Genomic DNA, 17,879 nt, shown 5'->3' on the forward strand with positions numbered 1-17,879 from the left:
TATTCAATTTTTATATTTAATATATGATTAATTATAAAATACTTGATAAGCAACTATTTTAACTGCTTTTTTTTCTAAAATTAATTACTAAAAAAATTAATTAAAAATTTTATTTAATAAAAAGAGTAAATTAAAATTTTTAAATTATAATAAGAATTTAATTTTAATACATTAATAGTATAAAATATCTTATACAATTGTATAATCATAATTATTTTCTTAAATGATTATTCACACAGTTAATGTAAAAGATAATTATTTTTACTAATATAACGTTATATTATTAAATACACATTGACACTGCATCAAGTTAAATTCTTATAATAAATTCTGTAAGACTACATGAACCAAATAATTAATCCTTTCCTGGATTAGTTACCAAGAGTAAGTATTTCACAGCAAAAAAAATCAATGATTTGGTGAGCTGGTGTGACTTCCGTTTGAACAAGTGAAATAAATTTAAAATTTCACAATTCGCATAATATGATTGTAAGGTAAGACCACTACCAACTTTTGTCCCTTAGTTTAAATAAATAAATGAATTATATTAAGGAAAAAAAAAAGATAAGAGAGGGTATGTTCACAATTCACATAAATGTCAGCCTCTCATTTTCATCTTGCCACAAATTCTAACGACAATATCTGTCCTTGCTTGATACAAGCAATTGGAGCATAAGTCTATAAATGTACGCCTATATAATATAATTTTTACAAACTAAAATAAATTAGCACACTATTTGTTATTTGATCAATAAAGAGATTTTATTAAAAGAATTATTGATAAACGAAAAAATATACCAAATAAAACATTTGTTTTTATAGTTTTGCCAACTTATTAACCATTATATTTGTATTCTAAGTTCTTACAACAACTACAGACAACTTGAAAACCTTAAATCGAGTCCGTTTCAACTTTCAACTCTAAAAACAAAGGACTTTGCTAGATAGAAAATGGCTTTTGTGAACAATAGATTCTAAAATTGAGTTTTAGATTCTAAAGGTAAAGAGTTCGATCTTTAGTAAATCCCAAAATCAGCTTTAAGCTTTTGGGATGAGTGGTTTTAAGACATGATATGTTTATTATCCATAGTACCGAATGGTTATTCTGAATATTATGGGTGATGTTCATTTTGTAACTCATATAACCCATTGTACACATTATATAAATAAGCGATTGGCTCCCTAACGGGACTCAATAAAATAAAAACGCACTACACTCCCAAATTATTCATCTAAATCTTAATATTAGGATAACCATCCGCACACCTAATGAATTGAACGTTTGATATATCTATTGTTCATATTGTTTAGTATTTTCATTGTCTATCTATATTTTTCAAAAAATAAGACATCTAACTCCAGTGTTCGCACATCTGAAGCTGAATTTCCTTAAATAAAACCAACAACCGAATCTTCATTAGATAATGAAATTTTATTAACAACTACTCTCAACAATTTTTTTAAGGTACATTATTGTTTTGTAAACTCATCCATGCGTATCAATTAAAAAGTCATATCTGAGGTACATTATTTTTTTAAATCATTGCATCAAAATTAAATTATATTTGTAAGAATAAGATCTTTACTGTAAACAACAAAAATAGTTGTAGACAGAGGCATATCTGAGGTGAAAAAGACCAATATATCTACTTAGGCACTCTTAGCCTTATTAACACATACCACCTATTTATTATTCTTCCCCTGAAATAATTAAAGCCTCTTTATTCATCAAAGTATCAAACCTCTGCAAATAAAACCATACACATACCCTTAGAACAAAAATTCAATTCAATTCAATTCTACACAGTTGAAATGCAAGCCTCACCCTACAGTTCCAGAAAACAAGATGATTCTGAGTTCAATAACGCCAAGCCTAGAAGGTACTCAGCATCATATATAAGAAACATTAGAGAAGACATAACAACAACAACAACAAGGTCTTTTAGATCAAACACAACCATTTCTAGCACTGCTTCCTCACCTGGATACTCATTTAAAGGTAGTATTTAGAACCATCCTTTGATTTATTTTAATTCAATTCAAGTTACTAATCTTTATTACTTCCAAATATGTTGTTTCAGATGAAATAGATCCTTCAACTTATTCTTTCAATACCGCTCTTAAAGGTGATTCCACGACTTGAACCCGTGACCTTCAGGTTTAGTATTTTACAATATTTTGTTGAAAATTCTTCCAAAAAAATAAATTGCATAATGGTGGTCCTTCATTGCAGCATTGCAAACAAGGTACTGTAGAAGTAGCTGGGAATGCTTATCCCCAGATGGGTTTGCATTGAATTCAAAGTGGAGTGAAGCAGAGAAATATATATGCAACCCAATTTCAGGGGAGGTACCAATGGAATGCTTATCAGCAAAATCTCTTAGTGGAAGATCATTCAGAAAACCATCATCAACAATAAACACTACTATTAGAGTAGTGTCTGATCCTCTAGTTTATTCTTCAACACATATCCAAACAAAGCCTTCAATCTACAGTAATATACAAGAAGAAGAAGATGATGATGATGTAGCTCTTCAGTTTCCAAATCCAGGTTCACATATATACATTTATTGGAAACAAGTTCTTTATAGTATTTTTACTTTTACTTGGTGACACTGACACAGTTCAAAACAAGTCATTTCTTTAAAATCTTTATTCAACAACATTTATCATTTGACAGCTTTTAATATAATTCTTTTCTAGAATTGTATCATTTTAGTAAAAAATGTTTTGTGTACACCAAAATAGCTATTTGTATATGAGTGACTGATTTTTTGTATACACATAATACAGTTAATTTTAATATCTTTTAAAAAAATACTAGTTGTAAACGAAGTGAAAATTAGATTTTTTTTGTTGAGTATATTAATTTTACACTTGAAGTAATTTGAAGAGATCTTTATGTAAACAATTTCATATAATACAGATAAGGTTCGATCAATGATATCGTTTAACTCATGTAACTGATCTTAGATAATGAAACAAGACTTTCTAGTCGTTGTTTGTTGTTATTTTTATTGTTTAGTAATTTTATGTTAAAAATCTATTAAAAAATGTTTTTAATGTAAATTTTCTAAGAATGTGATAATATTTTCCTATTACCATAATGTGGCTCTTCTATTTGACCTATATTTTTACGTACATGATCCATCTATTATAATTTGATTATAATCGAAGACTAATCCGAAAAAAAAAATAACAATTTATCCATTATAATTCAGTAATAGCAGAATAATTTTACTTTATTATGATTATTTATTATTTATACAGAAATAGAGAAAGAGGAAATGACAATAGAGACTGATGGTACTCAAAATACACCTCCTTATCTTAGTACAAGCAGTGGCAACAGTGCTCTAACATCATGCATTCTGGAGAGATCAACAAAGCCATACTATGAAGATTCACCTAATTCAATTGTCATAACCAAATCTAAAGAAGAGGTATGTGCTATTTTGGTTTCAAATAAGTTAGTCATCACCAGAATCTATTTTTATATATCAATTAAGATCACCAATCTAGTATGGTAGGCATAGATTTCATTCTTCTTTTCATTATTAATGAACTCCATCAAGTGAAGGGACAAGTGGTCCAAAACATTGTGGTGTCTTATGTCCACTACTTTTGTCCTTAAATAATATTCATACTTTCAGATTAATATATATAAAAAAAATCAGGTTTGATTTTAAATAAGTGTTTGTTTGAAAAGTTAGGTAATATTATTTTTTTATTAGTAATTTTATTAAATGAGCAATCATATATATATATATATATATATATATATATATATATATATATATATATATATATATATATATATTTTATATGAATGACTAATTTTTTATTTAGTAGCTGATTATATATATATATATATATATATATATATATATATATATATATATATATATATATATAATCAGCTACTAAATAAAAAATTAGTCATTCATATAAAATATGTATTAAACACAAAAATATAGTATTTGATTTGAATGCATGTATATTTTTGTTAAACAAAAAAAGTCATCTAAAAAAAGATTTATTTAATAGAAATAGTAATATATAATTAATTTAATTCACCTAAAATAAAATGATTTAATATTTTTTTTTTTGGAAAATGTATGTACATAGTTAAAATAAGACCCTCTTGACATCAAAAGTAGTAGTACTAAAGTTTGATAGCGATAAGTTGACTCATCCTTCATTCTTTTGGTAGCAAAAATAATTAAGATTTTATGCAGGATTCAGAAAGATAATACTAAAACATAAAACACGCAAGATTGTACCCCAGATTATAGGATCCCACAAAACCATATAATGATATAAGTACTTAATAACATCCATATAAATTATACGTGTTAACTAACATGATATGAAAAAGTAAGTTAATATAAAGTAAAGTTAAAATAGGTCACATAACATAATAATCGATGACTTATATATTATTTTGTAAAATAGAATTGTAAAATGATAAATAAATTAAAAATGTGACTCATAAAGACAGAGAAACCATTTGTGTAAACCTTTTGTGTTCAGTACATTCACTTATTTTATCAGTATTAAATCTTAGTTTGGTCCGTCTAACAATTGAATTTTAATTGGGAGTTAGAGGTTTATAAACATTTTATTAATTACAATTTACAAATAGTATAACTATAAAGTACTATTGCATATAATAACTTGAATTAAACTATCAAACTTATTATATACCAAAATAATACTTGATTCAAAAAGGTTGATTAAACGTTGACAAAGAATACCAAATATATATAGAGAGAGACCTGATACCAAACCTGTAATTAATGTGTATAATACAACTGCACGTGCAGGTAGAAATGCAAGGTAAAGAAACATGGGAAGCAATAAAAGAATCAGAAAGAAGAAAGAATGAGTATATGAAGAGAGATATGCAACTTTGCAGGCGAAGTGGGTGTTTTTCATGGATGAAGCATAATAAGAGGCATAGAGAGAATAATGAAAGACGCAGAAAGAATACTACATCTTTCTTGCATTTTAAAGGTTGCTAAAGAAAGAGTTTGAAAATATCTTAAAAGAATAAGTGGCAACTACATTAGGATGATGAGATGCCAATAATTTCTTTGTTCTCCCACTTTCTTCCGCAATTTTCGCAACTTATTACTATGGTGGTATATTTTTTTCAGGATTTTTTGTGCGAATGCAAACAAGTGATGATTTGTATATTTTGAAGTCTGTTAGTATCTTGTTTTACCCCACTCCTTCTACTTAATAAGAAGTTTATATAGATTGACTTCACTCTGTTGTGAACAGGGTTAAAAAACTATATCTAAATCGATAAAATATTAATATATTATAAAATAATCATATATTATAAACATATTTTTTAAATTCATCATATTTCATTAAATCAAAATATAATGTCGAAGATGAACTAGACAATTAGTAAGATTTTATTCTTGAACAAAAATAAGATAGACTACTTGCTTGAGGAACAGTCCAACTGATATGCAACTAGTAGGAATTGAACCTAAAAATTTGCGGTTGTTGGTGGATTAGTTTGGTTTCACATAAAAGTAAATGTAACTAACTCTAACTAATCACATGGCTAGCTATAACATGGAGCCAGTTGTCACTGACTATTAATAATCTATCACATGGGCTATACTCATCTTTGAATTGCAATTCTTTTCTTATGAATATATGTTAAAATAATTTACAATGATTGAATACATTTGAATCTAATACTTTTACACCATTCAAAGGACACAAGTCTTGTGATTTATCTAAAACAAATAAGATAGAAGAGTAGAATAAAGATCAAGATCTTCATGAAGATGATTTGGGGTCTGTATTAGAGATAAGACGAACCTCGTATAAATCTTTTTCACCCTTACCTGCATCCATCCAGATATTATGTCAGAATGTACTCATTTATGTTCCTTGGTTTTTAATTAGTAAATATTGGCAAATAAACTTTAGTTTTCTGAACTATAATACTCACCAACTTCAGCTGTAATTCCTGGCCCGAAAAATGATGCAAATTTAGCCTAAACAAATGTTGGAAGAATGAGGAAGAATTAGCACATGTACTCAGTATTAAAAATCTAGATTTTATAATATCTTAGAACTGTAGACAATAAGAAATGCACATTACATTTGAAAAGAGATTCAGTCAATTTTTTATACCTGTCTCTGTTCAAAATCTGACAACTGTAGAGCCTTGGCCTCAAAAACCAACACCAAACTGTATTTACCATCATCAGTGACCTATAAGTCATAAAAAAAAGAATGAATGACGTGTGGAAAAGATAGCACAATACCAATCATCTTTAAATCAAAGTTGAGTTGTATTAAGGAGTTACAATCAACTCATATAGACGTGGAGTGAAATAGACTTTTCTATAGGCCAATCTTAATACACTTAGAGTTAATTCAGAAATGAATTGCAAAGAACCTACAAAGATTGGAGCAAGAAAAATGGTGTTAGGTGCAACTCAAAGTGCTCAAAGACAACACAGGTATTGAGCACATTTGTAATTCAGATGGTTGCAAGCAAGACATTAACTCCTAGGAAAATTGAATAAATTGTATCATGCAAATAAAACATTCTAATTAGCATTATTTTAATTATTAACGAGTTGTCTACGAAATATTTTTATCTTAATATATATACATATTGGATTTATATGAGAAACAAAATAATATAATATATGATGATGATTAATAAACCCAACTAGATGTAAAATATAGAAGAATCTTTTAAAACATTCGTTTTAACATTTTCAATACGTTTTGTTCTTCTCATTTGTATGTAATTATTAATCTTGTTCTTGTTCTTGAGACCGAAGGTTCATCTCTGATCGGCATCAAAGAAATGAAGGGTTTTGTTAGGTGAGAAGTGAGAAATTTTGCAGGGAAGAGTATTTTACTCTGAGCCTCACACTATATATATATATATAAAGGAAATAACTTCTCCTTGATCTTCTTAGGTGTGTGAAGATTAGAAAAACAACAGAATAATAAGAATATTAAAAACAGCAGAACAATTGTAGGACAACAGAAAAACTGCAAAGACAACAATATATAGCATGCATGTTCATCAAATCACAATTCACAAATGCACTTGCCTCAAATTAAAGAACGACATACTTTTTTTATTCTTTTTCCTTTTATCTTTCTTTCCTACCTGGCTTCCTTCAATACTCTGATATCCGATTACTTAAATTGTGGTCAGAGTCCATGATATTGAAAGCATTCAAATAATATATAATCTTAAAATTATATAAATAGTAATAGAACGAGAATATAACAGAAAAATCAGAATATTTAAAGCAGTTCAATGAGACCTGCATTGTTATTTCCTCTTTGAAAATTTTGCACCATTTAGTAAGTCAGACGAGAAAAATGCAAAAGTAAACTTAAATGATAGTACTGATATTGCATTAACGAAAATTGAAATGCATACTTCTTCACGGATCATTTGTAGAACGGGTGCGCTCCTTCTTGGTATTCCGCCTCCCTGATAAATAAAACAAATAAAATTATCTCAAAACTGAACAAAAATACCTCAGGTTGCACAAGCAGAAAGAAAGAAATGGGTGAAAAAGCTCATTATTAGCTAATGATGTCAAAAGTTTTCCTAGATCAAGTATTGATTTATATCCATTTCAAATACATGGAGGAAAAGTAAAAATCTACTTTCTATTCTGTCAAATATGAAATCGAAGAAAAGATTATGTACAAAAAGATAACACATTAATTAAAATAACATACTTGACCATATTGGAATATCCGTTTCAATGCCTCGTCCAAATGTTGTTCATCCCCATAACGAAATCTAGTGACATCGCTCTTTACCTAAGACGGCACAAGAAGGTTAGCAGCACATTAATATAATATTTTAAATCATCTAGATTGTGATAAAGTTGCAATGAGTACGTATGAATGACTAGAGAAACATTGAGTATACCAGTAAATTACTTAATAGATGAAAATGAAATGACAATATTAATTTGAAAACAATGTAGGATTTGATCATGATTTCTTAAAATTTACGATTTCTTTAATAACCTGAATTTCCTTAACAGATGCACAATATTTGTGTAGGTATTATCAATTTTTGACATGTATCACGGATGTAAGTTAATCAACTCTGTATTACAAAGATTGGGTTTCCCATATGAATTCTGGTCAAATATAAAAGCATTGTCCGACCTAACAGGCACAATTAATAAACAAGTTGACTTGAGTTAAATCATAAATTCTCAAATTGATCATTTTGCTAGCTAATGCATGTAAATGTGTTTTCTATGTTAGCTAATTAACTTGATGATAACCGTTGACAATTTAAATTGAAATGAAAGTACCTAACGAACTACAGAATTTAATAAAGAAAGAATTCCAAATTAGAAATTTAAACTGATATATAAATGACCAAAACCTAAATATCAATTTATTTGCTTTCTTCAATCACATAATCTTGATTGCTCTCGGGTAAATCAGTTGCGAGGGGAGAGTTAGGAATACAAAAATTAAATGGAATTAATGTAATGGTTAGTCTATAATCGTTTACAATAGGACACTATAGCTAGTCGGTCCGTTATAGTGGGATACGGAAAATTATTGTTGTTGTACTAATGGAATCAACAGACAATCACATGAATCAGAAATATAAAGAGTATATTTTCCCAGTTACAATAACCTGAAAAGAATAGAAACATATATGACAAGGAAGATTACATAGCAATAAATAATATTGAGATTACCTGTTTAAGAATTGGAGTTGCACATTTTTCACTCAAGCTTTGAGCATCAGAATATGTGAGGCATGGAACTGGTTTGAGTTCTGCATACTGTAGCAAAAAAAATGTCCAATTGTGAAAGTAAGAAGAAAATAAATAATCTTCAAAGAACATTAGGATGTGGGACTCTCAGCATGATTATCTTTTATACAGTTTAGTTATCATGAATGTCCATCATACAACACTAATCAAATTTATAAGACTTTTATCACCTTAAGTGCCATGCCAATAATTGCAAGTGGGAAGCCATACGTTAACATTATAGCAGACCATTCAGATCCAGGTAGAACATTAAAATATGCTCCAAAACCATAGCTGTAAAATTCAAAACCAAAAGGCTAATATAAGAATCAAAGCACTTCATACATGATGCAATTTCAACGAAGAATTTGAGAAAGTAAAATTAAAATAGAACTTACGACAAGAGGGAGAGTCCAACACCTAGACCAACCACTCCAAATGAAACCTGCAACAATTAAACTACATGAATAACGCAAGTAATTGCAAAATACTGGTTAGTTAGCCCGTACTATAGGATTTCTATTCCCAAATTAGTGCTAGATTTCCATGAACTAGTAATGACTCAAATTGCATCAACAATCACTGGAATAACAAATAATAAATAAACAAACTTAAATAACACCTTAGGTTTTTTTTTCTATTTGCAGTATTTTATGTTTTCATATGCTATTTTCTTTACAAAATCACAGAAGCAAAACATTAAAATAAAAATAGAAAATAAAAATATAAACCAAACTCACTAATTATTTTCACTATTTCCACACCATTTTCTTAGCAGAATTATAAAAACAAAAATTCTTGAAACTAAAACAGAAAATAAAAGCACAGACCGACTTGTATTCTAAATTAGTGCTTAAATTTGCATAAACTTCTGATAGCGAATAGAAAGAGACCTTAGAAAGGGAGAAGCCATCATCCGAAATGAGGGTTTTATTGTAATTGTTATTGGGAATTTCAACTGACAAAGCGGTTTGTGTGGTCGAAGAATCAGATTCAGCGGCTCTGAGAGGACTCAGCAACACTAACTTTCTCTCATTGGCTTTCAAGAAAACCTTAGCACTTCCATTGGTGCGACTACTTATAAAATATAAACCAAACTCACTAATTATTTTCACTATTTCCACACCATTTTCTTAGCAGAATTATAAAAACAAAAATTCTTGAAACTAAAACAGAAAATAAAAGCACAGACCGACTTGTATTCTAAATTAGTGCTTAAATTTGCATAAACTTCTGATAGCGAATAGAAAGAGACCTTAGAAAGGGAGAAGCCATCATCCGAAATGAGGGTTTTATTGTAATTGTTATTGGGAATTTCAACTGACAAAGCGGTTTGTGTGGTCGAAGAATCAGATTCAGCGGCTCTGAGAGGACTCAGCAACACTAACTTTCTCTCATTGGCTTTCAAGAAAACCTTAGCACTTCCATTGGTGCGACTACTATTTCTCCTACGCCATATGAGTTGCGATTGAGTCGAAGCGGGTCGTGACCGAGTTGAGTACGGAAGTGAGGGGGAGCGGTGCCCGGAGCACACCGTGGCTCCACTTGCTATTCTCATTTTCGGATTTGTTTGTGAATTTTGAGCGCCCTACGGAATCTTAGAGAAAAAGTGGTCGTTGCTCCTCAACCGCCAAAATTTGGATCACGTGTCCTCGTTATCTTTCAGAAAATAATAATAATATATTTTTTTGTTTGGATATATAAATTTAATTTTAAATTGTGCCTTTCAAAAATTTTAAATGTATACTTAATTATAAGTTATTATATAAATAAAAATAATTATTTTTTATAATTACTGCACGAATAAAAACGAATGAGCGATGATATTATATGTATGGGTATTTTTATAATTTTTAGTCATTGTTTTTTTTGTGCTTTTTTTTAAGTAAAAACTCAACACAACAAATGGAGTACAAGACAACAGAAAACCAACTAGATCGACAGACTAACGTAAACTAATGTAGCACTAATTGATACCTTTTGTCACCTTCGGCAATACCATCAATAACAGAAATGATTCACACCTAGCCACTTTTTATAGCTTATGAATGACTGTTGAACAACATCTTCAACCCCTCCACCTTTATTCTGAAAGATCCTTTTATTTTTTTCTTGCCAAATATTCTATATAATCGCACAGAAACATACCATCCACCTCTTGAGCTTTATTCTATAAGATCATTATTTTGTTGTGCTTTTTTAATATAGAAATTTTTGTTGAAGAGTACACAAATGTTTACATTAATACAAATTTATTAATATAGTATAAATTTGATGTGCTATGTTACTTTTGTTAGCTGAATATCAATGTACTCGACAATAAAATATTTGTGTTGTGCATTAAAATTGTCGGTTTAATAATTTTACTTTATATATATATATATATATATATATATATATATATATATATATATATATATATATATATATATAGGAGAATGAGAAGACGATGATGATGATAAAAGAAGATGAAGAGCAAAAAGAAGAGGGAGAACAAATAAAAAAAAATATATTAAAAAAGAAGAGGATGATGATGAAAAAAATACCATAAGTGAGACTTAGTTCAAAAAAAGATTTAATCACCTAATTTTATTAAATAAAAAAAGTTGTATAAAATGATAAGAAAAAGACACTTTTAATAAATGAAATTGACGTTATAAAATATAAATAAATTTTAGGAAATCATCACTTTATACAATTATTCAATAAACAAATAAATAAAAACAAGTGAATAGAAATTTTTTTTTTTATTTCTTACCCTCAAGACAGAGTGTGTTCAGTAGAAACAATATTTTCTTTTCTAGGAGTAATATGTTTGGCTTTGGTTAAAAATAGAATACAGATTTTTATGACTATATTTCATTTGTAAATTTATCTATTATCATCATCGATTGGGTAATAAATAACTTCATGTTTTTTGGGTATTACTTTTTTTTTTTCGATTAAATCAAGTAGAAATCATAGTCACCAAAAATAACGGTAAAACTTGTTAACTTTTAAAAGTACTGATACAATCCATAAAACTCTTATTAAAAACTAAATTATCTTCTGTTTTATCAGATTAAATATTGAATTAAGGATCAAAGTTTAATTTTCCCCACCAAGGATTCCACATCCATCTTTTGAATATCATCCTCAAAACATGCATTAAGATATGAGATTCTATGAAAACATCACGAACTAGATTCAACTATTTTAAAATGTTGATTGTTGGAGACAATTCACTTTCCAATAAAGTGTATCTGCATTTGCCCCAGTGATCCCTACAGAATACATAGATAAGGCCACAAGGGTTATGGTCCTATAGACACTAACCCTACCTCAAATTAATCTATTAAATTGTAATTACAATGAAACATTTTTAGTCGCTCAATTCATTACAAAAATACGGACCCAGCTACGGAAGAAACCTTCGTTATCCTCTTAGCTTCCTGCTTCAATGAATACAAGAAATTGGTATTAATTTCTAACATCAACTATCACCAACTTTTAAGAGTCTTAAAAGTATCTAAACACTATTAACATATACGTACTAAAAATTAACTATCAACTAACTATTATGTATTTGTATATATATACTGCATTGTTTTACAAATTTTGAATATAAAAAAGTATAAGTGAACAATATAAATGTTAAACAATATAAACAACGATCTAAACAAAAGGTTAAATTAATTATTAAAATTAAATTTTCAATGAATTAGAATTATCAATTTTTAAATTTAAATTATTAAAATTAGACAAAGCTCATTACCCATTTTTGGTATTGAAGGCATGATATTGGACCATTGATGGAGTCATCAATGGATGAAAGGTATGCAGTGAAAGTTTTATATGCATGCAGATGTTTATTTTTCATGCAAATGAAGGTTAGTTCTTCATGTAAATGAAATGTTTGTTCTTATGCATTTTATTATTAAGAACTTGAATAGTTACATTATTTGAGCATCAATATTAGGGTAGATAAGATTGCAATGTTACTAAAAAAACTTGTTGCATTCATAAACATGTTCACTAATATAAGGTGCAGATAATTCTTCAATGTGAAGTACCAAAACAAAAAGCACAAGAACAACCTATCTGGATCAATAAAAAGTGTTCACCTTGAGGTAATGTACTTATCAATCTCATCCTTCTTCTCAGAACCATAGACAAACCATCTTTCATCGGATGTCGCACCAGTTTCGTTGTCCATTTTGATATCTGTGTTTTTGCTTTCTTTTAGAAAACTTGCTAGAGCAGTAGAGCTCAACTCATAATGGAATTCACCACAATAAAGAATGAAAAAAAGGGCTGATTCATTGCATTACCTTGTAACAAAAGAGCATAGTCACCATTATAACTTTCTAGTTTCCAAAATGTCTGATTACCATCTGAAAACACAGGCTCTATTCTCATTGCATCAGAATGTTGTTTGCCTGTTAAAAAATGAAAAGGTTATTAAAGAAAAAAATCAACCACTACAACAAGAACTAACAAAAAAAAAATAAAAATAAAAAGAAAGGTAATCACAGTTGAGTAAATTATTATTTTGACCCATGTACTAAATATAGAGAAACATACTCTAAGTGCCATTATTATTTTTACACTACATGCACTTTTTTTGCAATACTTTTACACAATGACCAAAAATTCAAAATAAAAATGAAAAAGGAGTATAGAGGTTGAATTTCACTTTTTTTATATATCGATTAAATTATTATCCAAATATTCTCACAAAAAGTGAATTGAATGCATCAGTTGTTTGTCATTTATATTAAAAAAAGTGCATTTTGTAGACTCAGATAATATTTAAGGGGCTAAGCTTCATTTCTGTTTTCGTAGGCCATTACATCAATACTAAATCTTTGAGGCCAAAATTGTAGCTTGTGCTATATAGTTTGATGAGTGTGAACTCTAATATGTAAGAACAAACCTTTCGGAATTAGGCCCATTGCCTCAATCACTTCAGCATGAGCTTCAGCTGCTTGACTTTTTATCTTTGACATAATAGCTTGATGCTCAGCAATTGAAAGGAGAGCACCGTCTTTCACAATAGCATTAGCCAGCTTATCTTGTAACTTCTGCTTTAGTCCTTTTTCCTGTTGAAGCATATATTAATTCGTATACACAAAGTAATAGAAGCACTCATCCAGATACAAAGAACATATAACAATCAAGTTTCAAGTAGTTAGTTACCTTTTCCTTAGCTGCAGCAATCTTAGATTTTGCTTCTTTCTTTTCTTCAGCAAATCTTACATTTTGCTCATCAATATAACTCCTCAGTTTCCTGCACATTATGTTTCAAACCACTTTAAGCAAAATGAAGACTAGAAACAAAGCGAGTAAAAGTAGAAAACTATTAAGAGAATGAACCATAAGGATCATTAGGCTCTTTGAAAAAATTTCCAATTAAACTGAGTTGCTTACTCTGTGCATAAAGCTTCATCACACAGAAAATTCAATAAACTGAGCTTTTTGGATAAATCTAATTCATGATATCCACCAATTCCTTCCTTGAAGCAATCCAATGGAAACCCTTCAAGTGCAAGTTTGGATTCAGAGATTAAATCCTCCAGAGCTTTCAACCATGAATTATTTCCACTGCCAGTAGTTAAGGGCGGAGAACTGCAGAGAAGTGATCCCAGAAGGAAACATCAAATTCAGAGATCTTCAAACCTAAGGAAAAAAAAAAGGGGGAAAGGGGGGGGGGGGGGGGGGAGAAGCTAAATGATAGCATCATACTTGACTCCTGAATCAACTAGTATCAGAGTCAGCAATCTAATATGGAACTGAACAACCAAGGTGTTCTGTGTCCGCCGCAGATTTTGCTTTCGCACTAATTCTCGTAATATTGCTTCAGCTTCTCCTTTCTTGACATCAAGGACCTAATAATAAACAAGAAGAAATATGAAAAACAGCTGAAACTCGAAAAGCAACATTGAATGAGTGCAGCTACACTGTAAAAATAAGTGTTATTTCTGCAATGGTAACACCATTGTATGTAGAATTTAAAGTATTACAAGGAAGGAAAATGTGATCACTAATTAAATGATCAACTTAAAAGTAAATATTACATTTGATTTTTGAATTGCATGATATTAATTAGCAGAAAATATTTCTCGAAGTTGGACTATGATATAAAGCATTAAAACAATTTACCAGTAATACATTTTCAGCTAGCCAACTACATCAGGCAACAGTAACAAAGATTTAAGAGAAACTCGACATAAAAACCACATGCTTTGTCTTTAGTCTTTACTGACATATAACATAATAGTATACCTTTCGAAATGATCGACAAAACTCTAAAAACTGCAAGGCATTGCCAACATCTTCAGGTTGGAACTCAACGTCTGATATATCCTTTAACTCGTCACCAGCTGGCAAAAGAACTTCAACCTGAATCTTTTCTATCTTCTTGTTGAAAGCATATGCTCCATCCTTTGGAGCCTTTGCTATCCCTTCAGCTTGGGAATTGACAGCATTATGATCATAGGCAGTCACTGCAGCTCCTTTCAAGACTTTTGCATGCATATCTTCTTTTGCTTTAGGTTGATTATGATAGGACACATTATTTGAAGCCAAAGTGCTAGGAGGGAAGAAATCATGTGCACCCCTCACCTTAGGGCAATTCTTCTCTCCACAACTTAAGCTGTGATTGATATCTACCTTCATTTCCTTTTTAGATTCATGTTTTTTCTCTTTCACATCTTTTTTGTCATGAATGATGCCTTTATTCGCATTTACTTTGATTTCCTTTGCAGACACATCATTGAAACCCTTGATGCCACCGTTAGCTTCATGACAGACTTTAAGCCTTTTTGAGCTCCTTTTTTTGCCAGCATCATCAATGGTTTTGCCATTAGATATTTCCTTTAATCCTTCACGCTTCATCTTCCTAGACTTCTCAGGTGATGTCTTCTGAGCTTTGAGAGAGTTGAGCTTTGAAGCTTTGTTTCCATCCAATGAATTTTCCTTTTCAGGTTCACCTGATATATCAATTACAAGCTCCTGCAAGAAGTAACAAACATGAACACCAAGCAAATTCAAAAGGTAAAACCTATCTGCCAAGAGATATGCGTTTGTACTCATTTGTCATACGACACATCCCGAAGCACAACGCATCCACCACTAAGCAAGATCTTAATAGAGCGCATGCTCATTAAAATCTTGTATAATGGTGAATAACTTGCGAGTCGACACATTATCTTATGTCAAATTGATACACATAACATAACTCATCTGCTAACCTTGTCTGATGCAATTGCCTTTGTATTAGTAACAATATTGCTTACAAGTACCCCATTAATCACAGCATCCTGTCATATCATCAACCAGCACAAATACGTGACTTTAGTTCTCTCTATTTTTTTGCCAAATATATGATAGGTGGTATAAAGGGCAGAAAGAAAAATGATTAAACCTTTTTCAAAGCAGAATTCTTTTTAGGAGAAACATTAGTTTTGAGCTTGAGGACTTCCAAAGTTTCAGGAGTATTCACTCTAAGCATATCAGATACAGAATTATAGCCAGATGCCTTGGCCACCTTCACCATCTGGCCGGTGGGTTGTTCGCCACGCTTTTTCCTACAAGATCACTCCTCATTCAATATCAGTGAAACAGTAAAAACACAAAAACAGAAGGAAAACTTGAAGACAAAAACTACTTGCCTGCAGAGACTGCAATTGCAAGAACCCTTGCACTTGGGACAGATCCATTCTTCTTGTTGCATCACATCTTCTGCCTTCTCTCCATATCTAATTTAACACAACCAAAGATATCCATTACTCTACCTCTCTATTTGTACTCCTAATTTATGTGTTTTTTTGGTTCACTGAAGCTAACCTGTTTAAGAGGCACTTGTGGCAAAACTTGATGACACAAGGCTTTCCCTTTCTCAAATTCTTGCACATAGCAGCAAAGTCCCTTGTCTTTTGCCGGCACTATCAACATTGCAAAATTAACATTAAATAACCAAAAAACAAGTCAACAGACAATTTCTTCTTATTCTTCTTCTTATGTATTTATTTATTACTTTTATTGTAATTATTTTGGAGTTCTGAGTGAACCACCAACATCTAACTCCCATTATAAGACATTGAAACAGACTAGCAAATAGCATCTAAGATCTGTTATCTTTATTTATTTATTTTAAATCTTACAAATTAAACGATTAAATCCCAGCCAATAAAATAAAGCACTTCGCAAAGTTTCAGTAACACAAATTCTCTAACACATTACACAGTATACACCTTCAGATTTGAGCTTCTTCGCTGTTCAGGGATGAAAAAATATAGCTAGAAAAGATGTACCTGATGGCAAGTTATGCCATTTGCAGAGTCGTAGATTCTGCTCCCAACAACACGAATTCCCGGCGCCTTTGTACGCTTCGCTTTCTGTGAAGTTGCGTTGACCTTGGTACCGGCACCGTGGTTCAGCTCTTGATGAGAATCAAGCTCAATTGCCATGGTTGGTGTGTGTTTGGAAGTTGAACTTTGCACTCTGAAAAATGGAGTGTGTGAGTGTGTGTGTGGAGTTTGAAGCTCTTGGGGTTTGTGTTGTTATTACAGCATGCGAAGAAAGTGGAGAATGGAGAATATTAAAAGATGAAAAGAAAATTGAAGCATGTTTGGAACTCCATCTTTTCCCTCCTTCAATGGTGGGGTGGCGGGAGGGGAGGTTTTGAAAATGAATTCGGAGATTTTAGGGACGAATGTGGAATTTTCAACTTTCGTGAAGGTCCCATCTCAATGGATCTCGCTATTCAGATTGGAAGGAATTGGTAAAGTGATAAAAGGAAAAATTCGAAGAGGAAGAACTCTTTCTATTGATTTTATAACATTATGTATTTATTTTTTATTTTTTTTAAAGAATTATGATGATATGAAATAAGAAGATAAAAAAAAGCAGTAGAATATGAAAAAGAGGAATAGAAAGAGTTTTGAATAATGTAAAATTTATCCGTATACATACACGAAAAATTTTTAAATAATACACTCGAATATTTTTGTGTTATACCTAAATATTTTCGTGTTATACCAAAATTTGCTGCAAATATAGAAAAATATTTTCTTTAATGCTACATTTTTTCTTTTTTTT

At 30.2% G+C, this 17,879-nt stretch overlaps 3 protein-coding genes across 4 annotated transcripts; 1 reads left to right on the forward strand and 2 right to left on the reverse strand.

The window, feature by feature from the left end:
- Nucleotides 1-1,689: 1,689 nt before the first annotated feature.
- LOC112716695 (uncharacterized) lies at nt 1,690-5,213 on the forward strand. Its single transcript, XM_025768670.3, has 5 exons — nt 1,690-1,999; nt 2,082-2,126; nt 2,234-2,551; nt 3,271-3,443; nt 4,827-5,213. The coding sequence occupies exons 1-5, from the start codon at nt 1,813-1,815 to the stop codon at nt 5,022-5,024; spliced, it is 921 nt and encodes a 306-aa protein (XP_025624455.1). The 5' UTR covers nt 1,690-1,812; the 3' UTR covers nt 5,025-5,213.
- A 433-nt stretch (nt 5,214-5,646) lies between these two features.
- Nucleotides 5,647-10,478, reverse strand: LOC112716696 (uncharacterized). 2 transcript variants are annotated; one of them, XR_011867064.1, is made up of 10 exons: nt 10,054-10,472; nt 9,197-9,243; nt 8,990-9,092; nt 8,742-8,828; nt 7,750-7,833; nt 7,442-7,495; nt 6,339-6,430; nt 6,163-6,243; nt 5,978-6,023; nt 5,647-5,870 (listed from the first exon to the last, which is right to left on the reverse strand). XR_011867064.1 is itself a non-coding variant. In XM_025768672.3 (9 exons), exons 1-9 carry the CDS (start codon nt 10,354-10,356, stop codon nt 5,803-5,805), a joined length of 873 nt encoding a protein of 290 aa, XP_025624457.1. In that variant the 5' UTR covers nt 10,357-10,478; the 3' UTR covers nt 5,647-5,802. The 2 variants fall into 2 exon arrangements, 1 of the variants encoding a protein (XP_025624457.1); XM_025768672.3 differs by lacking the exon at nt 6,339-6,430 and having other exon boundaries at nt 10,054-10,478.
- Nucleotides 10,479-11,958: 1,480 nt separating this feature from the next.
- Nucleotides 11,959-17,637, reverse strand: LOC112716698 (uncharacterized). The gene is made up of 13 exons (XM_025768673.2): nt 17,093-17,637; nt 16,626-16,723; nt 16,451-16,537; nt 16,204-16,366; nt 16,031-16,099; nt 15,063-15,791; nt 14,523-14,665; nt 14,208-14,405; nt 13,977-14,067; nt 13,714-13,879; nt 13,109-13,216; nt 12,902-13,001; nt 11,959-12,229 (listed from the first exon to the last, which is right to left on the reverse strand). Exons 1-13 carry the CDS (start codon nt 17,246-17,248, stop codon nt 12,214-12,216), a joined length of 2,124 nt encoding a protein of 707 aa, XP_025624458.1. The 5' UTR covers nt 17,249-17,637; the 3' UTR covers nt 11,959-12,213.
- Nucleotides 17,638-17,879: the final 242 nt, after the last annotated feature.

This window comes from Arachis hypogaea, chromosome 10 (genome assembly GCF_003086295.3).
Source record: "Arachis hypogaea cultivar Tifrunner chromosome 10, arahy.Tifrunner.gnm2.J5K5, whole genome shotgun sequence".
In the NCBI taxonomy this organism is placed as follows: domain Eukaryota; kingdom Viridiplantae; phylum Streptophyta; class Magnoliopsida; order Fabales; family Fabaceae; genus Arachis; species Arachis hypogaea.